This window comes from Hemitrygon akajei, chromosome 11 (assembly GCF_048418815.1).
Source record: "Hemitrygon akajei chromosome 11, sHemAka1.3, whole genome shotgun sequence".
NCBI lineage: Eukaryota > Metazoa > Chordata > Chondrichthyes > Myliobatiformes > Dasyatidae > Hemitrygon > Hemitrygon akajei.
The window spans coordinates 99002011-99028005 of NC_133134.1; the positions used below are offsets into that span (position 1 = coordinate 99002011).

At 53.0% G+C, this 25995-nt stretch overlaps 1 protein-coding gene across 4 annotated transcripts in view; it reads right to left on the reverse strand.

Moving 5' to 3' along the window:
- myo1eb (myosin IEb) overlaps positions 1-25995 on the reverse strand; it is a 127083-nt gene that overhangs the window by 90466 nt on the left and 10622 nt on the right. Inside the window, exons 2-3 of one of the 4 annotated variants that reach the window (XM_073061370.1) lie at positions 14508-14645; positions 5331-5420 (exon numbers count right to left, since the gene is read on the reverse strand). In XM_073061370.1, coding sequence (XP_072917471.1) covers positions 5331-5420; positions 14508-14645 — 228 coding nt within the window. Of the gene's footprint in view, positions 1-3390; positions 3448-5330; positions 5421-14484; positions 14646-25995 lie in introns of those variants that run through there. The other 3 variants (XM_073061371.1, XM_073061373.1, XM_073061372.1) reach the window with 3 other exon arrangements.

Genomic DNA, 25995 nt, shown 5'->3' on the forward strand with positions numbered 1-25995 from the left:
GAAGAGAGGGGATGGGGAAGAGAGGGGATGGGGAAGAGAGGGAAGAGAGGGGATGGGGAAGAGAGGGAAGAGAGGGGATGGGGAAGAGAGGGGATGGGGAAGAGAGGGGATGGGGAAGAGGGGATGGGGAAGAGGGGATGGGGAAGAGGGGATGGGAAGATGGGGAAGAGAGGGGATGGGAAAGATGGGGAAGAGAGGGGATGGGGAAGATGGGGAAGAGAGTGGATAGGGAAGAGAGGGGATGGGGAAGATGGGGTAGAGAGTGGATAGGGAAGAGAGGGGATGGGGAAGATGGGGAAGAGAGGGGGATGGGGAAGATGGGGAAGAGAGGGGATGGGAAAGAGAGGGGATGGGAAAGATGTGGAAGAGAGGGGATGGGGAAGAGAGTGGATGGGGAAGATGGGGAAGAGAGGGGATGGGGAAGAGAGGGGATGGGGAAGAGAGGGGATGGGGAAGAGGGGATGGGGAAGAGGGGATGGGGAAGAGGGGATGGGAAGATGGGGAAGAGAGGGGATGGGAAAGATGGGGAAGAGAGGGGATGGGGAAGATGGGGAAGAGAGTGGATAGGGAAGAGAGGGGATGGGGAAGATGGGGGTAGAGAGTGGATGGGAAAGAGAGGGGATGGGAAAGATGTGGAAGAGAGGGGATGGGGAAGATAGTGGATGGGGAAGATGGGGAAGAGAGGGGATGGGGAAGAGAGGGGATGGGGAAGAGAGGGGATGGGGGAAGAGAGGGGATGGGGAAGAGAGGGGATGGGGAAGAGAGGGGATGGGGAAGATGGGGAAGAGAGGGGATGGGGAAGAGAGGGGATGGGGAAGAGAGGGGATGGGGAAGAGAGGGGTAGGGAATAGAGGGGATGGTGAAGAGAGGGGATGGGGAAGCTGGGGATGGGGAAGATGGGGATGGGGAAGATGGGAAAGAGGGGATGGGAAGATGGGGAGAGAGGGGTTGGGGAAGATGGGGAAGAGGGGATGGGGAAGAGAGGGGTAGGGAATAGAGGGGATGGCGAAGAGAGGGAATGGGGAAGAGAGGGGATGGGGAAGGCAGGGGATGGGGAAGAGAGGGGATGGGGAAGGCAGGGGATGGGGAAGAGGGGATGGGGAAGATGGGGGAGAGAGGGGTTGGGGAAGATGGGGAAGAGGGGATGGGGAAGATGGGGAAGAGAGGGGATGGGGAAGATGGGAAAGAGAGGGGATGGGAAAGATGGGGAAGAGAGGGGATGAGAGGGGGGGGAAGAGGGAGAGAGAGAGGGAGTGAGAGAGTGAGAGTGAGACAGACGAGGCTAGGCAACTTGTCTACTGAAAAATCAGTCTCCACCCTGGACAGAAACCAACTCCCAAGTTGTGACACTGAGCCACACGTCACCCCACACTGAAATCCAAGTGCTCCGGGCTATGTTGCCATGGCGACTGGGCATGTGCCAGTGACTCACTCTTTGGCTGAGCCCAGAGTAAAACTATTTAACCGGCAGACCCACATCAGCGACAACACAGTGGTTAAATATTAAACGGTGTTCCGGCAGTCCCTGTGGACTGGTATGCCAGGTGAAGCAAGCGGGGAAGGAAGCTGAAAAACAGATTTATAGGTCAGCAATGCCCCTCGTTCTACTCCACAAGTCAACGCTGGTGCCTGATCTTTTATTCAACTCCAGATCCTTAAGTGTTTTGATCTCCCAATTCCGATTCAGGCTTATTTGTCACATGTACAGCAAAACATACAGTGAAATGTGTCATTTGCATTAACCTAGGGATGTGTTAGGGACAACCCACTAGTATGTTTTCTATAGCAGGGAATCTGAGACCAGAGGGCAGAGCCTAAGAATAGAAGAGGAATGAGGTGGAACAGAGGTGAGGTGAAATTTCTTTAGCTGGAGGGTGGTGAATATGTGGAATTCATTGCCATAGGCAGCTGTGGAGGCCGAGTCATTTGGTACTCATAAGGGGGTATTCCCTTCTGCCGCAGGCGTGGGATGGCGAGTCTGTCGGGACCCTGGGGACTTGTGGAAACTGTGGTGATTTCTTTTGAACTTACAATCCTTTAACATCATGGACTATTTTTACTGTACCCATAGTCTGTTTTTTATCAATTATGCTATTGTTTGCACTGTTGTAACTATATGTTGTAATCATGTGGTTTTGTGCAGGTCTTGTAGCTTTAGTTTTTGGTCTTGTTTTGTCTGGTGGATTTGGAGCTCCTTTCCGGGGAACACGCTAGATGGTAGCGCGATATTAATACGCAGCAGCCTCTCCGGACTCTGGATTGGGGATTGCCAAACGTTACGTGGATTTTCTGGTGTAGTCTGTTTTGTCATATGCTTTTGTGGGGGAATTCTGGGGGAATGTTGTCTCATTTTTTAACTGCATTGCATTTGTGGTTTCTAAATGACAATAAACTGAATCTGAATATTTAAAACTAAAGTTGATAGGTTCTTAATTAGGGCATCAAAAGTTACGGGGAGAAGGCAGGAGAACGGGGTTAAATCAGCCATGATGGAATGGGGGAACAGACTCAACAGGCCAAATGGCCTAATTCTGCTCCAATGTCGTATTGTCTCTCCTGCTCATGGTTTGGAGGCTTGAGTACCTCGTTGACCCGGAGAGATATGTTGGCTGAAGTCAGGTCTTCGTGCTAGGGCCACCCATCCCAAACAGGTCCAAGGGTAGAGACCAGACTAAGACTGGTCCACCAGTCCTCCAGGTTTGGGGGCTTCACCTCAGGGCTAGGAACCCTGATTGGAAAGAGCAGTGAGTGGCTGAGGACAGACAGAGATGGTGCCTTCACTGCTGCCTGAAGTGCCAGCAGGCGTAACAGGCAGCAAGCGGTCTCACAGTCGCCACACATTGCTGTGCTTGGCAGAACACAACGATCAACAAAGCAACAAATTCCGAGCTTCCATGGTTCCCCTGCCCTCCAATCCTCATAACAAAGTTAACGATTTGGTCTTCATCGCGGGCGAAAACCCAGTTGTGGCTTCCACCGGTGAGAACAGGTGGATTCAACACACTGTGCCTGGGCGAAAGAGCTCTGGGATGAATTCATACCCTTTGCTGCTTTCCCCAATGTTTCATACTGAGGACCCAAGTGGTTCCGGGATGGCAGATTTTCAAAATTATTGGATGCCATTTCTCTTCCTGTATCCTGCTGATATCAGACTCTTAAACAGACCTCGCACCGGTGAGGGGGATACTGGATTCTGATACTTTTGCAGTCCAAAGGTTCTTCAGAAGTCAGGAATGAAAGTTCAAAGTTCGAAGCAAATTTACTGTCAAAGTATGCATATGTAACCATATACAGCCCTGAGATACATTTTGTTGTGGGCATTCACAGTAGGACAGAGAAATACAATAGAATCAATGAAAAACTACACACAAACAAAGATGGACAACCAACCAGTGAGCAAAAGAAGACAAATTGGACAAATCCTGAGGACATGAGTTGCAGAGTTCTTGAAAACGAGTCTGTAGGCTGTGGAACTAGTTCAGCGTTGAGGTGAGTGAAGTTATCCACACTGATTCAGGAGCCTGGCGGTTAAAGGCTAATAACCTCCTGAACCTGCTGGTGTGGGACTGAAAGCTCCGACAGCATAAAACTTGTTGATAAGGCCGTTTTATGAAATGTGGAAAACAAACAAGGAGGAGGACCCGAGAGAACAAAGAAAACAATGCAGCCTTGGTGATCTCATACTGAGACTGGAAAGAACACAACTTCCAGGACAACAATTAACTGAAAAAGCAGACAGATTCAAGTAGCACAGAGGTAGGGTGTTTTTCACAGAGTGGTGAGTGTGTGGAACGCACTGCCAGGGGTGGTGGTAGAGGCAGATACATTAAGGACATTTACACAGGCACACGGATGATAGAAAAATGGAGGGCTATGTGGGAGGGAAGGGTTTGATTGATCTTGGAGTACGTTAAAGGTCAGCATGACATTGTGGGCTGAATGGCCTGGACATCCCTAAAAATACTGAAAATTAAGAGCTTTCTAGAGAAATACAGCAACAGCTACCACAGCCATGAGAAAATCCAGTGAACAGTTGCACATGTACAGTGGATTCTGGTTAATTGGAGCAGCCGCATCTGGGATTACCCTGAAAGAACAAAAACTACTTGAGAAAATCGCTGGGTGTCTCCTTGTTTATTTGGGAAGCTGTGTCACTTCATTGGGACAGGAAACTCTCACGATGGACTGACTTCATTGCCCTCCCGCATCTGCACCAGGTGTCCACACTGGTTTCGCTCATTTATAGTCATTCAAAAGAACACAGTAGCATAAATTGGATAAATTCATCTGTCAAAAATGATTAGGAATGAATACTCAGTTTTACAGCACTGTACCAGTAGTGATAGTGCTCAAATTTGCTCTGTGTTTCATTGAAATACTCAGTTAAATGGTAGCTTGTCTTTTTTACACCTTTATAACTGTTTCCATGAGACTTTGGCTAATTGGGGCAGCCGCTTAATTGGGACAAAATGTACTAGTGTCTATGTTTCCCAATTAACCAGAATCCACAGTCTGGTCACCCATGAATCCAACACGGGGACTTATAGACCATTCAACATAAAAGCAGAATTAGGCCATTCAGCCCATCGAGTCTGCTCCACCGTTCATCATGGCTGATTTATTATCCCTTTCAACCCCTTTCTCCTGCCTTTGACACCCTGACTAATCAAGAACTTATCAACCTCCACTCTACGTATAACCAATGCCTTGGCCTCCACAGCTTCACCATCCTCTGGCGAAAGAAATTCCGGCTCATCTCTGTTCTAAAGGAATGTCCTTCAATCCTGAGGTGGTGCCCTCTTGACCAAGACTCCCCCGTTACAGGAAACACCTCTCCATGTCTGTTGATGTGAGGTTTGGATATGGGAGAGGGAGGGGTGAGCATCAGAAATATAAGGGGAAGCTGGATGGAGACTCAAGGGAGAGAGGAATAGATAGAAAATGAGAAAATCTGCAGATATTGGAAATCCAAAGTAACACACAAAATGCTGGAGGAACTCAGCAAGCCAGGCAGCATCTATGGAAAGGAGCAAACAGTTGACATTTCGGGCCGAGACCCTTCATCAGGACTGAAGAATAGATGGATCTGTGGTGGAGGAAGATGGTGTGGGATTGAAGTCCTCGCCTGAAGCAGAGGCTCCTGCACCTTTGGAATAGAGGGCACGGCGTAGATGGTGAGGTTCCCTGATGAAGCATGATGCATCTCCTGTAGATGCCCTTGGTCTCACAGCGAACTGAACCCTGGATAGCCTTGTCCAAGTTCACCTCTTTCTGTAGCCCTTCCCCCACATTTAACCCCTCTCCGAGTTGTGGTCAAAGGCAGGACTTACCGCACCCTGGTATAGCTCGATCTCCTGGTCAGTGAAGTACGGCATTGGTTTGAAGGGATTCACAGAGATGAGAACAGGGCCGATGTATGTCTGCAGATCAGGGATTAAGGATGAATACAGAAAGGTTTGGAGATTTTAATGTGGAGGTTACTTTCCTCAAGTTCTGATATGCAACCACTCTAACTATACAGAGCCCACAGACCCAATGATGACAGTGGAATCTCCAGATAGCAGGAACATTGGTTTCCTTAACTTCAGATAACCACTCCCATCCATCCCCATTTCTCCCCTTGAATTGAATTGACTTTATTATTTACATCCTCCGTATATATGAGGTGCAAAAATATTTACATTACACCTCTATCTAAATGTGCAATTTATAGTAATTTATAATAAATAGTATATACAACAGGACAGACAATATAACATAGAAGTACAATTGTATCAGTGTGAATTAATCAGTCTGATGGCCTGGTGGAAGAAGCTGTCCTGGAGCCTGTTGGTCCTGGCTTTTATGCTGCGGTACCATTTCCCGGATGGTAGCAGCTGGAACAGTTTGTGGTTGGGGTGACTCGGGTCCCCAATGATCCTTCGGGCCCTTTTTACACACCTGTCCTTGTAAATGTCCTGAATCATGGGAAGTTCACAACTACAGATGCGCTGGGCTGTCTGCACCACTCTCTGCAGAGTCCTGCGATTGAGGGAAGTACAGTTCACATACCAGGCAGTGATGCAGCCAGTCAGGATGCTCTCAAGTGTGCCCCTGTAGAAAATTCTTAGAATTTGGGGGCCCACACCAAACCTCTTCACCGTATGAGGTGAAAGAGGCGCTGTTGTGCCTTTTTCACCACACAGACACGTGAGACCCTCGGTGATGTTTATGCTGAGGAACGTGAAGCTGTTTACCCTCTCAACCCCAGATCCATTATGTCAATAGGGGTTAGTCCATCTCCATTCCTCCTGTAGTCCACAATCAGCTCTTTCATTTTTGCAACATTGAGAGAGAGCTTGTTTTCTTGACAGCAATGTGTCAGGGTGATGACTTCTTCCCTGTCGGGCACCTCGTTATTATCTGAGATGAGGCCAATCGATGTAGTGTCGTCGGCAAATCTAATTAGCAGATTGGAGACGTGGGTGGTGACACAGTCATAGGTATACAGAGACTAAAGGAGGGGGCTTAGTACACAGTCCTGAGGGGCACCTGTGTTGAGGGGCAGAGGTGAGGGAGCCCACTCTTACCACCCGTCAGCAATCTGACTGGAAGTCCAGGATCCAGCTACACAAGGCGGGATGATGTCTGAGGTCTCTGAGCTTCTCGTTGAGCCTGGAGGGAATTGTGGTGTTGAATGCTGAACGACAGTCCAAGAACAGCATTCTCACATAAGCATCCCTCTATGTAGACTGTGTAGAGCTGTGGCTATTGTGTCATCTGTCGATTGGTTGTGTCGGTAAGTGAATTGTAGGGGTTCCAGTGTGGGTGGTAGCAAGCTGCAGAGGTAATCCTTGAACAGCCTCTCAAAGCATTTGCTTGTTATTGAGGTGAGTGTGACAGGACGCCAGTCATTCAGACATGTTACCTTGGTCTTCTTTGGTACAGGGACAATGGTGGACCGACCTGCCAATCACCCCTTCCCCACCCTTGTGATCAGCCATTTTCCCCCACCAGCTGCCCTCCTCACCTCCTTCATGAACCAACGTCTTCCCCAATCAGATTCCATCTCCTTCGTCCTTTTGCCATGTCTAACCTGTCATCTCCCAGCTTCTCAAATCATCCCCACTTCTCCCCCATCTACATCAATCGCCCTCTCCCCCGGACACACATAGCCCAGCTCTGGCTCCATTCATCCCCCTACCCTTTCATACGGACTCTCTCTGCTCTCTCTCCCCAGCCCAGATGCTGAGTGCCTTCATTGCCCCTCATTTCTGGCTTCCACAATTGCTCAGATGGAGTGAATGAAATCTACCACAAGCATCCCAGTGTCCCAACGTCACAGAGAAAGGCTTTAAATCCCAGGACCCCGACTCATCAGAGCTCAGCTCTGGCCATACCAAAAACACCATGGAATTCAACACAGTGTTGACAACGTGGAGATTGCGATGATTTGTCTGCAGATTTTAGAACTGAGTTAATTATACTGTTTTTATTGAAGAAATTACCATCACTGGGTAAAAAAAATTGTACAGTGCACACTGGATGTTACAGATTAGAAGGAACATTAGCACTGTACCCTAGTGTTATATATTGAGAGAAATGTCCCCAACAGTACCGTACCCCAGTATTATACAGTGAAAGACCCGTCCCCACCGGTACCGTACCCCGGTGTTACACAGTGACAGACCCGTCCCCACCGGTACCGTACCCCGGTATTATACAGTGAAAGACCCGTCCCCACCGGTACCGTACCCCGGTGTTACACAGTGACAGACCCGTCCCCACTGGTACCGTACCCCGGTGTTATACAGTGACGGACCCGTCCCCACCGGTACCGTACCCCGGTGTTACACAGTGACAGACCCATCCCCACTGGTACCGTACCCCGGTGTTATACAGTGACGGACCCGTCCCCACCGGTACCGTACCCCGGTGTTACGCAGTGACAGACCCGTCCCCACCGGTACCGTACCCCGGTGTTACGCAGCGACAGACCCGTCCCCACCGGTACCGTACCCCGGTGTTACACAGTGACAGACCCATCCCCACTGGTACCGTACCCCGGTGTTATACAGTGACGGACCCGTCCCCACCGGTACCGTACCCCGGTGTTACACAGTGACAGACCCGTCCCCACCGGTACCGTACCCCGGTATTATACAGTGAAAGACCCGTCCCCACCGGTACCGTACCCCGGTGTTACACAGTGACAGACCCGTCCCCACTGGTACCGTACCCCGGTGTTATACAGTGACGGACCCGTCCCCACCGGTACCGTACCCCGGTGTTACACAGTGACAGACCCATCCCCACTGGTACTGTACCCCGGTGTTATACAGTGACGGACCCGTCCCCACCGGTACCGTACCCCGGTGTTACGCAGTGACAGACCCGTCCCCACCGGTACCGTACCCCGGTGTTACGCAGCGACAGACCCGTCCCCACCGGTACCGTACCCCGGTATTATACAGTGAAAGACCCGTCCCCACCGGTACCGTACCCCGGTGTTACACAGTGACAGACCCGTCCCCACTGGTACTGTACCCCGGTGTTATACAGTGACGGACCCGTCCCCACCGGTACCGTACCCCGGTGTTACGCAGTGACAGACCCGTCCCCACCGGTACCGTACCCCGGTGTTACGCAGCGACAGACCCGTCCCCACCGGTACCGTACCCCGGTGTTACACAGTGACAGACCCATCCCCACTGGTACCGTACCCCGGTGTTATACAGTGACGGACCCGTCCCCACCGGTACCGTACCCCGGTGTTACGCAGTGACAGACCCGTCCCCACCGGTACCGTACCCCGGTGTTACGCAGTGACAGACCCGTCCCCACCTGTACCGTACCCCCGGTGTTACACAGTGACAGACCCGTCCCCACCGGTACCGTACCCCGGTGTTACGCAGTGACGGACCCGTCCCCACCGGTACCGTACCCCGGTGTTACGCAGCGACAGACCCGTCCCCACCGGTACCGTACCCCGGTGTCACGCAGCGACAGACCCGTCCCCACCGGTACCGTACCCCGGTGTCACGCAGTGACAGACCCGTCCCCACCTGTACCGTACCCCGGTGTCACACAGTGACAGACCCGTCCCCACCTGTACCGTACCCCGGTGTTACACAGTGACAGACCCGTCCCCACCTGTACCGTACCCCGGTGTTACACAGTGACAGACCCGTCCCCACCGGTACCGTACCCCGGTGTTACACAGTGACAGACCCGTCCCCACCGGTACCGTACCCCGGTGTTACACAGTGACAGACCCGTCCCCACCTGTACCGTACCCCGGTGTTACACAGTGACAGACCCGTCCCCACCTGTACCGTAACCCGGTGTTATACAGTGACAGACCCGTCCCCACCGGTACAGTACCCCGGTGTCACACAGTGACAGACCCGTCCCCACCGGTACAGTACCCCGGTGTCACACAGTGACAGACCCGTCCCCACCGGTACCGTACCCCGGTGTCACACAGTGACAGACCCGTCCCCAACGGTACCGTACCCCGGTGTCATACAGTGACAGACCCGTCCCCACCGGTACCGTACCCCAGTATTATACAGTGACAGACCCGTCCCCACCGGTACCGTACCCCAGTATTATACAGTGACAGACCCGTCCCCACCGGTATCGTACCCCGGTGTTATACAGTGACAGACCCGTCCCCGCCGGTATCGTACCCCGGTGTTATACAGTGACAGACCCGTCCCCGCCGGTATCGTACCCCAGTGTTACACAGTCACAGACCCGTCCCCGCCGGTACTGTACCCCAGTGTTACACAGTCACAGACCCGTCCCCACCGGTACAGTACCCCAGTGTTATACAGTGACTGACCCATCCCCACCGGTACCGTACCCCGGTGTTACACAGTGACAGACCCGTCCCCGCCGGTATCGTACCCCAGTGTTACACAGTCACAGACCCGTCCCCACCGGTACCGTACCCCAGTGTTATACAGTGACTGACCCATCCCCACCGGTACCGTACCCCGGTGTTACACAGTGACAGACCCGTCCCCACCGGTACCGTACCCCGGTGTCACCCAGTGACAGACCCATCCCCACCGGTACCGTACCCCGGTGTCATACAGTGACAGACCCGTCCCCACCGGTACCGTACCCCGGTGTCATACAGTGACAGACCCGTCCCCACCGGTACCGTACCCCGGTGTCAGACAGTGACAGACCCGTCCCCACCGGTACCGTACCCCGCTGTCACACAGTGACTGACCCGTCCCCACCGGTACCGTACCCCGGTGTCATACAGTGACAGACCCGTCCCCCCCCGGTACCGTACCCCCGGTGTCATACAGTGACAGACCCGTCCCCCCCGGTACCGTACCCCGGTGTTACACAGTGACAGACCCGCCCCCACCGGTACCGTACCCCGGTGTTACACAGTGACAGACCCGTCCCCACCTGTACCGTACCCCGGTGTTACACAGTGACAGACCCGTCCCCACCTGTACCGTACCCCGGTGTTATACAGTGACAGACCCGTCCCCACCGGTACAGTACCCCGGTGTCACACAGTGACAGACCCGTCCCCACCGGTACAGTACCCCCGGTGTCACACAGTGACAGACCCGGCCCCACCGGTAACGTACCCCGGTGTCATACAGTGACAGACCCGTCCCCACCGGTACCGTACCCCGGTGTTATACAGTCACAGACCCGTCCCCACCGGTATCGTACCCCGGTGTTATACAGTGACAGACCCGTCCCCAACGGTACCGTACCCCGGTGTCATACAGTGACAGACCCGTCCCCACCGGTATCGTACCCCAGTATTATACAGTGACAGACCCGTCCCCACCGGTATCGTACCCCGGTGTTATACAGTGACAGACCCGTCCCCACCGGTATCGTACCCCAGTGTTACACAGTCACAGACCCGTCCCCGCCGGTACTGTACCCCAGTGTTACACAGTCACAGACCCGTCCCCACCGGTACCGTACCCCGGTGTTACACAGTGACAGACCCGTCCCCACCGGTACCGTACCCCGGTGTTACACAGTGACAGACCCGTCCCCGCCGGTATCGTACCCCAGTGTTACACAGTCACAGACCCGTCCCCACCGGTACCGTACCCCGGTGTCACGCAGTGACAGACCCGTCCCCACCTGTACCGTACCCCGGTGTTACACAGTGACAGACCCGTCCCCACCTGTACCGTACCCCGGTGTTACACAGTGACAGACCCGTCCCCACCTGTACCGTACCCCGGTGTTACACAGTGACAGACCCGTCCCCACCGGTACCGTACCCCGGTGTTACACAGTGACAGACCCGTCCCCACCGGTACCGTACCCCGGTGTTACACAGTGACAGACCCGTCCCCACCTGTACCGTACCCCGGTGTTACACAGTGACTGACCCGTCCCCACCTGTACCGTACCCCGGTGTTATACAGTGACAGACCCGTCCCCACCGGTACAGTACCCCGGTGTCACACAGTGACAGACCCGTCCCCACCGGTACAGTACCCCCGGTGTCACACAGTGACAGACCCGTCCCCACCGGTACAGTACCCCGGTGTCACACAGTGACAGACCCGTCCCCACCGGTACCGTACCCCGGTGTCACACAGTGACAGACCCGTCCCCAACGGTACCGTACCCCGGTGTCATACAGTGACAGACCCGTCCCCACCGGTACCGTACCCCAGTATTATACAGTGACAGACCCGTCCCCACCGGTACCGTACCCCAGTATTATACAGTGACAGACCCGTCCCCACCGGTATCGTACCCCGGTGTTATACAGTGACAGACCCGTCCCCGCCGGTATCGTACCCCGGTGTTATACAGTGACAGACCCGTCCCCGCCGGTATCGTACCCCAGTGTTACACAGTCACAGACCCGTCCCCGCCGGTACTGTACCCCAGTGTTACACAGTCACAGACCCGTCCCCACCGGTACAGTACCCCAGTGTTATACAGTGACTGACCCATCCCCACCGGTACCGTACCCCGGTGTTACACAGTGACAGACCCGTCCCCGCCGGTATCGTACCCCAGTGTTACACAGTCACAGACCCGTCCCCACCGGTACCGTACCCCAGTGTTATACAGTGACTGACCCATCCCCACCGGTACCGTACCCCGGTGTTACACAGTGACAGACCCGTCCCCACCGGTACCGTACCCCGGTGTCACCCAGTGACAGACCCATCCCCACCGGTACCGTACCCCGGTGTCATACAGTGACAGACCCGTCCCCACCGGTACCGTACCCCGGTGTCATACAGTGACAGACCCGTCCCCACCGGTACCGTACCCCGGTGTCAGACAGTGACAGACCCGTCCCCACCGGTACCGTACCCCGCTGTCACACAGTGACTGACCCGTCCCCACCGGTACCGTACCCCGGTGTCATACAGTGACAGACCCGTCCCCCCCGGTACCGTACCCCGGTGTCATACAGTGACAGACCCGTCCCCCCCCGGTACCGTACCCCGGTGTTACACAGTGACAGACCCGCCCCCACCGGTACCGTACCCCGGTGTTACACAGTGACAGACCCGTCCCCACCTGTACCGTACCCCGGTGTTACACAGTGACAGACCCGTCCCCACCTGTACCGTACCCCGGTGTTATACAGTGACAGACCCGTCCCCACCGGTACCGTACCCCGGTGTTATACAGTGACAGACCCGTCCCCACCGGTACCGTACCCCGGTGATATACAGCGACGGACCCGTCCCCACCGGTACCGTACCCCGGTGTTATACAGTGACAGACCCGTCCCCACCGGTACAGTACCCCGGTGTCACACAGTGACAGACCCGTCCCCACCGGTACAGTACCCCGGTGTCACACAGTGACAGACCCGGCCCCACCGGTAACGTACCCCGGTGTCATACAGTGACAGACCCGTCCCCACCGGTACCGTACCCCGGTGTCATACAGTGACAGACCCGTCCCCACCGGTACCGTACCCCGGTGTTATACAGTCACAGACCCGTCCCCACCGGTATCGTACCCCGGTGTTATACAGTGACAGACCCGTCCCCAACGGTACCGTACCCCGGTGTCATACAGTGACAGACCCGTCCCCACCGGTATCGTACCCCAGTATTATACAGTGACAGACCCGTCCCCACCGGTATCGTACCCCGGTGTTATACAGTGACAGACCCGTCCCCACCGGTATCGTACCCCAGTGTTACACAGTCACAGACCCGTCCCCGCCGGTACTGTACCCCAGTGTTACACAGTCACAGACCCGTCCCCACCGGTACCGTACCCCGGTGTTACACAGTGACAGACCCGTCCCCACCGGTACCGTACCCCGGTGTTACACAGTGACAGACCCGTCCCCGCCGGTATCGTACCCCAGTGTTACACAGTCACAGACCCGTCCCCACCGGTACCGTACCCCAGTGTTATACAGTGACTGACCCATCCCCACCGGTACCGTACCCCGGTGTTACACAGTGACAGACCCGTCCCCACCGGTACCGTACCCCGGTGTCACACAGTGACAGTCCCATCCCCACCGGTACCGTACCCCGGTGTCATACAGTGACAGACCCGTCCCCACCGGTACCGTACCCCGGTGTCATACAGTGACAGACCCGTCCCCACCGGTACCGTACCCCGGTGTCAGACAGTGACAGACCCGTCCCCACCGGTACCGTACCCCGCTGTCACACAGTGACTGACCCGTCCCCACCGGTACCGTACCCCGGTGTCATACAGTGACAGACCCGTCCCCCCCCGGTACCGTACCCCGGTGTCATACAGTGACAGACCCGTCCCCCCCGGTACCGTACCCCGGTGTTACACAGTGACAGACCCGCCCCCACCGGTACCGTACCCCGGTGTTACACAGTGACAGACCCGTCCCCACCGGTACCGTACCCCGGTGTTACACAGTGACAGACCCGTCCCCACCGGTACCGTACCCCGGTGTTATACAGTGACAGACCCGTCCCCACCGGTACCGTACCCCGGTGTTACACAGTGACAGACCCGTCCCCACCGGTACCGTACCCCGGTGTCACACAGTGACTGACCCGTCCCCACCGGTACCCTACCCCGGTGTCATACAGTGACAGACCCGTCCCCCCCGGTACCGTACCCCGGTGTCACACAGTGACTGACCCATCCCCACCAGTACCGTACCCCGGTGTTATACAGTGATTGACCCGTCCCCACCGGTACCGTACCCCGGTGTTATACAGTGACAGACCCGTCCCCACCGGTACTGTACCCCGGTGTTATACAGTGACAGACCCGTCCCCACCGGTACCGTACCCCGGTGTTACACAGTGACAGACCCGTCCCCACCGGTACTGTACCCCGGTGTTATACAGTGACAGACCCGTCCCCACCGGTACCGTACCCCGGTGTTACACAGTGACAGACCCGTCCCCCCCGGTACCGTACCCCGGTGTTATACAGTGACAGACCCGTCCCCACCGGTACTGTACCCCGGTGTTATATAGTGTCAGACCCATCCCCACCAGCGCTGTATCTTGGTGTTACCTTTGCTGCTGGGTAAAGGATACGAAGATGTAATCATCCATGTAGCGTTTCTTGAGGTTGGCCACGATGGCATCATCTGTAACCTTGGAGAGCAGTACCATGTCATCCACCCCGGAGTGCTTGACATTCTGTGCCTGCCAGTGATATCGCTCCTTGCTGCCCTGTGCGTGCACAAAGACGAACCATCATCAGCCATTAGGTCGAGGGTCATAACTTCATTCCCTGGCACCTAGGCCGCAACCCTCCCTCGTCTGCAATGAGCACAGTAAAAGTCCATTCAGCCCTCATTTTCGCTGCTCACCCAGCAGATAAACCACACATAACTCCATCTGCTCATCTCGCTGCCTCAGAAAAATCCCACCCACCTCGGATATTCTCTCTGATCCTCTCTCCCTTGGCTAAAGTTACAAAAGCCTGGAAGCACGGACAACCGGACTCAAGGACAGCTTCTATCCCAGCGTTATCAGACTCTTCAATGGGGCACTGGACTGCTGACCTCACAATCTACCTCATTATCGTTGGGTCGAGTTGTTCTCCAATCATGGCAATCGTTTTGTTCCCTTACGAGTATACATCATCATGGCCTTTGCATACTTATCAATCAGCTGATTGGTCGTCAATACGGAAACTCAATCGTGATGCAGGGAAGGCATCTCATTGCTGACGGGTTAGGTGGTGAACTCGTGCATTGTCTGGAATTTTGCCCGCATTGGCTTATAAATGGGTTTGAGGACTACACGCCTGTTTACAGAATTGTCCGTGCAAACCACACTTCCAGGAATTCTCCAGCATACCACGCATTTGCTTGCACCATCACGTTCACCAATGCCCAGTTGAACTTGTGCCCCTCTCGATCTTCGTGGGTAGAGACTCGGGAGAGTTGGTCGTGCCGCTTCACAGCCAGTTGGCGTTCATGGTCACTTATCGATAGTTTTCTCCCAGTTTGGCCAATGTGACATTTGCTGTAATCCCCGTGTCGGATTTTGCTGACCACGTTGCTCTTGTCCAATAGTTTGGTTTGTTCCATCGGTCAGCAGAGTACTGTCCTCAACGTTGCTGCTGGCTTACGTGCAACCGGAGTTCTATGTTCTTGGAGTAGCTGGACCATCATTTCCGAGATAACCCTAACCCTAACCCCACCTCACAACTGAGTTTCCGTATTGACGACCAATCAGCTGATTGATACGTATACAAAGGCCGAGCATTTGGAGGACACACCACGAATGAACAGGGCACAGATGATGCTTCCCTGTGCAGTGATGAAACATTCGCAAATGGATTGTCAAGATCAGAGAAAATCTCAGCGCAACCATCAACCACCTGAACTCCACATTTTCCAAATTATTTCCAACTACTTCATTATGATTTTCTGCTTACTGTTTACCTGCAACACAACTTCTCTGCAGCTGTTACACTTTATTCTGATTCTGATTCTGTCTGATTACCTTCTTCCAGACACAAGACCATAAGACAGGAGCAGAATCACGCCATTTAGCTCACTGAGTCTGCTCTGCCATTCTATCATGGCTGATTTATTGTCCCTCTTAACCTCAATCTCCCGCCTTCCCCCTCTTACCCCTAATGCCCTGGCTAATCAAAGACCTATCAACCTTTGCTTTAAATATACCCACTGTCTTGGCGTGTCTGTGGCACTGAATTCCACCGATTCACCACCTGGCTAAAGAAATTCCCCCTGCTCTCTGTTCTAAAGGGACGACTTTCTATTCTGCGGGTGTGCCCTCTAGTTCAAGACTCTTCCCCACTCCACGCCCACTCTAAACAGTCCTTTCGATATTCAATAGGTTTCAATGAGATCCCCTCTCAAAGCACTGCGTAATCATTTCAAAATATGAACAGTACACTGGTTGACTGTATCTTGCTAAGTTTGACAAGGATAAGCTCATTACAATCAGCCACCTTCGTTGATTTATAAGGCCAATGTGCCAAAACCTCTCTTTACTAGCTTTTATCTGGCTGTGATGCCACTTTCAAGGAATTCTGCATCTGTATTCCCAGATCCCTTTGTCAGCCACATCCTCAGTGCCCTGTGGCCGGAGAATTCAAGGAAAGGCATTGGCGGGGGACCAATCAATTCGGGGAGAGGGGGGGAGAGGGGGGGGTGGAGAGAGGGGGGGGAGAGAGGGGGGGAGAGAGGGGGGGAGAGAGGGGGAGATGGGGAGGGGAGGGAGAACCAAAAAGGTGGTAACCTCTGGTTACTACCTGAGCCATGAGCAAATTGGCAGAGGGTCAAGTAAATTAGAGAGTTAAATGCGTGGCTCAAGGATTGGTGCAGGAGAAGTGGGTTTGAATTCATGGGAAATTGGCACCAGTATTGGGAAAGGAGGGAGCTGTTCCAATGGGACGGGTTCCAGCTGAACTGTGATGGGACCTGGATCCTGATGAAACACATAACTAGGGCTGTGGATAGAGGTTTAAACTAAATAGTAAGGGGTGGGTTCAACAGATTGAAGAAGCATGGATAAAGTAAAAGAGAAAAGTATGGATAAAGATAAAGTAAAAGCAAAAGATTAAAAGGAGAAAAGTAAGAGTGGAGTGAAGAAAAGTCCAGTGCAAAAGAGAAAAAGATTACAAGATTTTAAAAGCACAATGAGTGTAAGGGCACGATCTTAATGCCCACAGTATTCAAAACAAGGTCAGTGAACTTGTGGCACAAATCAGTACAAAGGGGTATGATTTAATGGCCATTACAGAGACGTGGTTGCAGGGTGGAGACGACTGGGAACTAAATATCCAGGGATATCAGATAATACGGAAAGATAGGCAGGAAGGTAAGGAAGGTGAGGTAGCACTCTTAGTAAAGGTGAGATCAGGGCGATAGTGAGAGATGATATAAGATCTAGGAAGCAGAATGTCAACTCCATCTGGGTAGAGGTTAGGAATAGTAAAGGGAAAAAAAATCACTGGTGGGAGTTGTCTACAGGCCACTGAACAGTAACATTACGGTGGAACAGGCAATAAACACAGAAATATCTGAGGCATGTAAGAATGGAACAAGTTAGCATGAGGGTAACTTGCACAGAGGGTAACTTGCACAGAGATTGGGTAAATGTTCGAGGCTGTCCTGAGAGGACTTCATAGAACGCATCTGTGATGGCTTTCCTGAAAAGCGTGCTACTGAACCTACCATTGAACGTGCAATGAGATGGGTAAAATTAGTGATCTTGTAGTCAGGCATCCTGTTGCAAAGAGTGATCACAGCGTGATTGAATTTCTCATACGAATACAGGGTGAAATAGTTCAATCTAAAAGCAGTGTATTATGCCTAAACAATGGAGACTACAATAGGATGAGGGAGGATTTGGCTAATGTAGACTATGACACAGGCTATAGGTTGAGGAACAGTGGAGAGCTTTCAAAGAGAATTTTCACAGTGCTCAAAAGTATATTCCAGTAAAAAGCAAGGATGGTAAGGGTGGGGAGGGCCAGCCTTGGATGACTAAGGAAATCAAAGAAGGCATCAAACTAAAAGCTCGTCATACAAGGTCACCAAGAGTAGAAAGAAACTGGAAGATTGGGAAATCTTTAAAAAGTAACAAACAGCCACTGAGCGAGCAAGAAAGGGAAGATAGATTATGCAAATAAACCAGCACAAAATATAAAAATGGATAGTAAAAAATTTATAATTATATAAAGTTGAAAGGGTGGTTAAAGTGAACATAGGTCCCTTGGAGGATGAGAAGGGGGAATTGATAGAGGGTAATGAGGAAGCGGCTGAGGCTTTGAATTACTATCTTGAGTTGGTCTTCACAGTGGAGGAGATGTCTAACATGCCAAAGAGAGATGTTATGGATGTGATGGGAGGTGCAAACCTCGATACAATAGCTATCAGTAAAGAGGTGGTGCTGAGCAAACTTGTGGGCCTGAAGATAGACACGTCCCCTGGTCCTGACGGAATGTATCCCAGGGTACTGAAAGAAATGCCAGAAGTTATAATAGAAGCTTTGGTGATAATTTAACAAAATTCTCTGGATTCTGGGCAGATTCCAGTGGATTGGAAGACAGTAATTGTCACACTGCTGTTCAAAAAAAGGATGTAGGCAAAAGGCAGGTAATTATTGGCTGGTTAGTTTAACATCCGTAGCTGGGAAAATGCTTGAAGCTATCATTAAAAAATAGTGAGGCATCTGGAAAGAAAAGGATCCATCAGGCAGATGCAGCATGGATTCAGCAAAGGCAGGTCCTGTTTGACAAACTCACTGAAGTTCTTTTGAGGATGTAACGAGTAAATAGAGGGGAACAGATGGACGTTATTTACTTGGATTTCCAGAAGGCTTTTGATAAGGTGCCACATAAAAGACTTATCCATAAGGTAAGGATGCATGGAGTTGGGGGTGATGTACTTGCACGGATAGAGGATTGGTTAACTAATAAAAAGCAGAAAGTTGGAATCCATGGGTAATACTCTGGTTGGCAATCAGTGGTGAGCGGTGTGCTGCAGGGGTCAGTACTAGCCCACAACTGTTCACGACATACGTTAACAATCAGGAAGAGGGGACCAAGTGTAGTGTATCTAAGTTTGCTGATGACACTAAATTGAGTGGAAAAGAAAATTGAGTTGGAGATACATAGAATCTACAGAGAGGTGTAGATAGGTTAAGTGAATAGACAAGGGTCTGCCAGTTGGAGTCCAATGTTGGTAAATGCAAGGTCATCATCCACTTTGGAAGAAAAAAATGGAAGAGCAAATTATTATTTAAATGGTAAAAAAAATGCAGCACGCTGCCGTGCAGAGGGACTGGGGAGTGTTCGCGCATGAATCACAAAAGGTTGGTTTGCAGGTGCAACAGGCTATCAAGAAGGCAAATGGGATGCTGGCCTTCATTGCTACAGAGATTGAATTCAAGAGCAGGGAGGTTATGCTGCAACTGTACAGGGTGCTGGTGAGGCTGTATCTGAGTACTGCGTTCAGTTCTGGTCTCCTTACTTGAGGAAGGATATACTGGCTTTGGAGGCGGTGCAGAGGAGGTTCACATGGTTGATTCCAGAGATGAGGGGGTGAGATATGAGGAGAGATTGAGTTGCCTGGGACTGAACTCGCTGGAATTCAAAAGAATGAGGGGAGATCTTATGGAAACATATAAAATTACCAAAGAGATATTTAAGATAGAGGCAGGAAAGTTGTTTCCACTGGTAGGTTAGCCTAGAAATAGGGGACACAGCCTCAAGATTCGGGGAGTAGATTTAGGATGGAGATGAGGAGGAACTGCTTTTCCCAGAAGGTGGTGAATCTGTGGAATTCTCTGCCCAATGAAGCAGTGAAGCCTACCTCAGTAAATATATTTAAGACATTGGATAGATTTTTGCATTGTAGGGGAATGAAGGGTTATGGGGAAAAGGCAGGTAGTAGGTGGAGATGAGTGCATGGCCAGGTCAGCCATGATCTTTTTGAATGGTGGAGCAGGCTCGATGGGCCAGATGGCCAACCCCTGCTCTTACTCCTTACATCCTTAGGAAGGTTAAAGGGGAGTGTAGGTTACAGTGGTGCAGTGGTTTCAGCACTGGAGTTTGAGGACAATCAGACCAGGGCCCAACCTGGGCAACAGCAATACATGTGTGGAAGAACGGCCCGGCAATCTAGTGAAGAGAGACTGAAACTGAGGATTCATCACTGGGAAATCGGTGAAGAGGGAGTGAGACTGATAGGGTTCATCACTGGAAACTCAATGAAGAGAGACTGAGGATACATCACTGGGAAATCGGTGAAGAGGGAGTGAGACTGATAAGAGTCCATCACTGGAAGCATGCATGGACCCCGTGGGCCAGACCACAAGCGCCATTTCAAACTAGGCACAGCAGTGTCTCTACTTTCTAGAAGTTTGCGCAGATTCAGCAAGTCACCTGAAACTTTTACAAACTTCTGTCAGTGCACATTGGAGAGTACCTGGCTGCTTGCCTCACTGCCTGGTATGGAAACTTCCATGCCCAAGAATGGAAAATCCTACAAAAAGTAGTGGCTACTTCCCAGTCCTTCACAGGCAAAGCCCTCCTCACCACTGAGCCCAACGGCAAGGAGCACTGTCAGAAGAAAGCAACATCCGTCATCAAGGTTCCCACCACCCAGGCCTTGCTGCCTTCCTGTTGCTGCCACCAGGAAGGAGGTACAGGAGCCTCAGGTCCCACAACACCAGGTTCAGGAACAGCTATCGCCCCTCAACCATCAGGTTCCTGAACCACTGTGGATCACTTCACTCATCACTGCAATGAACTCATTCTACGACTTTCAAGGATTCTGCAACTCCTGGTCTCCTTATCATTTATTCATTGTTACTATCTGTTTAATTTTGTATTTGCACAGTTTGTCTTCTTTTGCAAATTGTCAGCTTTGTAGTTTTCCATTGATTCTGTGTATTTCTTTGCTCTACTATGAATGCCTGCAAGAAATTGAATCTCACTGTGACTCAGTGGCCACTGTGGGGAAGGTTGTTCAGAGACGCTCTTCTGCACACCACTGTTGTAACGCATAGTTGTTTCAGTTACTGTCGCCTTCCCGTCAGCTCAAACTAGTCTGGCAATTCTCCTCCAACCTCTCCCTCATTAACTTTTGCCCACATAACTACCCCTCACAGGATCTCTGTGAACTCAAGAGACTGTTGTGCATGAAAACCCCCAGAGATCAGCAGCTCCTGAAATGCTCAAACCACCCGTGGTTTTTGATCATTCCATGGTCAGTCACTTGGATCACATTTCCTCTCCATTCTGATGTTTGGTTTGAACAACAAATGGACCTCTTGACCATGTCTGCATGCTTTTTATGCATTGAGTTGCTGCCACGTGATTGGCTGATGAGATATTTGTATTAATGAGGTGTATCTACTAAAGTGGCCACAGAGTGTACCTGGAATTCGTCAAGTTCAGGTGAGTTGAATGTTTTGGCCCATATCTAAGAAAGGACGTGCTGGTATTGGAGGGTCTAGACGGGGCTTACGACAATGATCCCAGGAATGGAAGAGTATCTGGTTTATTACCACTGACCTCTGTCAGGAATTTTGCTTTGTGATAGCAGAATAGCTCAATACATAAAAGTTACTATAAATCAGAAAAATAATATATAAAATAAATAATGCAAAATGAGAGCAAAACTGTGAGGTCGAGTTCATGGGTTGATGGATCGTTCAGAAATCTGATGGCAGGTGAGAAGAATCTGCTCCTAAAATGTTGAGTGTGTGTCGTCAGGCTCCTGTACCTCCTCCCTGATTGTAGCAATGAGAAGAGGTCATGTCCTGGATGGTGAGAGTCCTTAATGATGGATGCCTCTTTCCTGAGTCACTGCCTTTTCAAGATATCCTCGCTGCTGGGCAGGCTATGATGGAGCTAACTGAGCTTACAACTTTCTACAGATCCTGTCTATCGACGTCTACATAACAAACGCTGTGAGGTACGGGTTGACATGTCAGGAGCTCTTGATTGCTCTAGGTCAGTACTCAATGAAGTTAAAAAAAAACGAGGCTTAGATAGAGAGGATGTGCAGAGGCTATTTCCTATAGTGCTTGCGTCTAGAACCAGAGATCACAGCCTCAGAATAGAGGTACTGTAGCGGTGTGCTACACGCAGTGCTAAAATAACGACACTGAGTCCGTAAACTGCAATTAAAGATGATTTTATTCGAACTTCACAGTCTTGCTTTAAAGCCTCCCTCATCCCGCCCTCCCCGGGCGCGGATGCTCTAAGGGGCACGTACTCACAAACCCCCGCAGGCTTTTTCCCTTTGTTGTGGAGCTCGCCTTTGAGCCGGCGCGCTGGCTATTTGTGAGTCGGTTCGAGTGCGCTAGGAAGTGGGTCACCACATAAACCCCCCCCCCCAGAACCGGCGATACACCCCCCAATGCCCACAGTCTGGGCCGGACCCTGTTTGGGAGGTCGGCCTCTGCACCGCGGTGCCGGAAACTCGACCGGTTGCGCCACGTCCACATGGGCCGGTTTGAGTCGGTCCACCGTGAAAACCTCCTCTCTCCCCCCAACGTCCAGCACGAACGTGGACCCGTTGTTCCTGATCACCGTAAACAGCCCCTCGTAGAGCCGCTGTAGCGGTGGCCGATGTCCGCCCCATCGTACAAACACAAACTTACAGTTCTGCAGGTCTTTGGGTGCGCAGGTCGGGTGCTGCCCATGCTGCGAAGTGGGTATGGGGGCCAGGTTGCCGAGCCTCTCGTGTAGTCTGCCCAGGACTGCTGCGGGTTCTTCCTCTTGCCCCCTTGGGCTGGTATGAACTCTCCTGGGACGACCAGGGGTGCGCCGTATACCAACTCGGCCGACGAGGTGTGCAGATCGTCTTTGGGCGCCGTGCGGATGCCGAGTAGGACCCAGGGAAGCTCGTCCGCTCAGTTAGCTCCTCGCAGGCGTGCCATGAGAGCCGACATCAGGTGACGGTGGAAATGCTCCACTAGTCCGTTCGACTGTGGGTGGTAGGCAGTGGCGTGGTGCAGCTGTGTCCCCAAAAGGCTGGCCATAGCAGACCACAGGCTGGAGGTGAACTAGGCGCCTCTGTTGGAGGTAATGTGGGCCGGGACACCAAAGCGGGACACCCAGGTAGCGATCAGTGCCCGGGCGCAAGATTCGGAGGTGGTGTCGGTGAGTGGGACCACCTCTGGCCATCTTGTGAACCGGTCTACGATAGTCAGGAGGTGCCGCGCTCCGCGCAACACTGGCAGGGGGCCCACGATATCCACATGAATGTGGTCGAAACGCCGGTGGGTGGGGTGGAACTGCTGCGGCAGAGCTTTGGTGTGTCGCTGCACCTTGGCCGTCTGGCAGTGCATGTACGTTTTGGCCCATTCACTGACCTGCTTGCGCGGTCCGTGCCAAACGAACCTGCTGGAGACCATCCGGACGGTTGTCCTGATGGAGGGGTGCACTAAGTAATGAATGGAGTTGAAAATGCGCTGCTGCCGGGATGACGGGACGGGGTTGGCCGGTGGTGACGTCACAGAGTAGGGTCCTCTCACCTGGGCCTACGGGGAGGTCCTGGAGCTGCAAACTGGAGACTGCGGTTCTGTAACTAGGGATCTCCTCGTCTGCCTGCTGCGCCTCTGCCAGCGCTTCATAGTCTACCCCCTGGGACAGGGCTTGGATGTTAGGGCGAGAGAGCGCGTCTGCCACGACGTTGTCCTTACCCGAGACGTGCCGGACATCCGTCGTGTATTCAGAGATGTAGGACAGATGGCGCTGCTGGCGGGACGACCAGGGATCGGACACCTTCGTGAACGCAAAGGTAAGAGGTTTGTGGTCCGTGAATGTGGTGAAAGGCCTACCTTCCAAGAAGTACCTGAAATGCCGGATTGCCAGGTATAGCGCCAACAGTTCCTGGTCGAAAGCACTGTATTTGAGCTCGGGTGGCCGCAGATGTTTGTTGAAAAACGCCAGGGGTTGCCAGCGACCCACGATGAGTTGCTCCAGTACCCCACCGACTGCCGTGTTAGATGTGTCCACTGTGAGGGCGGTAGGGACGTCCATTCTGGGGTGCACTAGCATTGTGGTGTTTGCTGAGGCTTCTTTGGTTTTAATGAAAGCGGCGGCGGACTCCTCGTCCCAGGTAATGTCCTTGCCCTTACCCGACATCAGGGCGAACAGGGGGGGCATGATTCGGGCAGCTGAAGGGAGGAAGCGGTGGTAGAAATTTACCATACCCACGAATTCCTGAAGGCCTTTGATTGTGGTGGGTCGGGGGAAATGGCGGACTGCGTCTACCTTAGCGGGCAGAGGGGTTGCCCCGTCTGTAGTGATCCTGTGGCCCAGGAAGTCAATGGTGTCGAGCCCAAACTGGCATTTGGCCGGGTTGATTGTTAGACCGTATTCACTCAGTCGGGCGTAGAGTTGTCGGAGGTGGGACAGATGCACCTGACGGCTGCTGCTGGCTATGAGGATGTCGTCCAAATAGATGAATGCGAAGTCCAGGTCGCGTTCCACCGCGTCCATCAACCGCTGGAACGTCTGTGCGGCATTCTTCAGACCGAGCGGCATGCGGAGGAACTCGAAAAGGCCGAACGGGGTGATGAGAGCCGTTTTGGGGACGTCGTCCGGATGCATCGGGATTTGATGTTATCCGCGGATGAGGTCTACCTTGGAGAAGATCCGTGCGCCGTGCAGGTTTGCTGCAAAGTCCTGAATGTGCGGCACAGGGTAGCGGTCCGGTGTGGTAGCCTCGTTCAGCCTGCGGTAGTCGCCGCACGGTCTCCAGCCCCCTGTTGCTTTGGACAGCATCTGCAGGTGGGAGGCCCATGGGCTGTCGGACCGCCGTATGATCCCCAATTCCTCCATCCTCTTGAACTCCTCCTTCGCCAGTCGGAGCTTGTCCGGGGGAAGCCTTTGAGCACGGGCGTGGAGGGGTGGTCCCTGGGTCAGGATGTGGTGCTGTACACCGTGTCGGGGCATGGCTGCCGTGAACTGCGGTGCCAGAACCGATGGGAAATCCGCCAGGACTCTGGTGAAGTCGTTGTCGGACAGCGTGATGGAGCCGAGGTGTGGGGCTGGCAACTGGGCTTCACCCAGGGAGAACGTCTGAAAGGTCTCGGCGTAAACCAGTCTCTTCCTTGGCAGGTCGACCAGTAGGCTGTGAGCTCGCAAAAAATCCGCTCCCAGGAGCGGTTGGGCTACGGCGGCCAGTGTGAAGTCTCACGTGAACTGGCTGGAGCCGAACTGCAGCCGCACCGTACGGGTGCCGTAGGTCCTTACTGTGCTGCCGTTCGTGGCCCTCAGGGTGGGACCCGGTGCCCTGTTGCGGGTGTCATAACTCGTCGGAGGTAAGACGCTGATCTCGGCACCGGTGTCGACCAAAAACCAGCGTCCCGACTGCTTGTCCCAGACATACAGGAGGCTATCCCGATGGCCAGCCGCCGTAGCCATCAGCGGCGGTTGGTCCTGGCGTTTCCCGGGAACTGGCAGGGCGGGCGACAACGGCGGGCTTCTGTGCCCCACCGCTGGTGGTAGAAACACCATTGTTCATTGGGCTCCCCACCCCTGCCTCTGGGTTTAGCGGGCTCTGCGGCCGGGCCTGGACTGGTTTGCTGCTGGGAGCGTGGCCTGGTGATCTGTGCGACGGACGCCCCACTCACCTTCTTGGCGTTCCACAGCAAGTCTGCCCGGGTTGCCACCTTCCGGGGGTCGCTGAAATCCGCGTCGGACAGCAGCAGGCGTATGTCCTCGGGCAGCTGCTCCAGGAATGCCTGCTCAAACATGAGGCAGGGCTTGTGACCTCCAGCCAGGGACAGCATCTCATTCATTAAAGCCGATGGATGTCTGTCTCCCAAACCATCCAGGTGCAGTAAACAGGCAGCCCGCTCGCGCCGTGAGAGTCCGAAAGTCCTTAGGAGCAGGGCTTTGAATTCCGTGTACTTGCCGTCCGCTGGGGGAGACTGTACAAACTCCGCAACCTGGGCCGCTGTGTCCTGGTCGAGGGAGCTCACCACGTAGTAGTAACGGGTGTCCTCTGAGGTTATCTACCGAATGTGGAATTGGGCTTCTGCTTGCTGGAACCACAGGTGAGGTCGTAGCGTC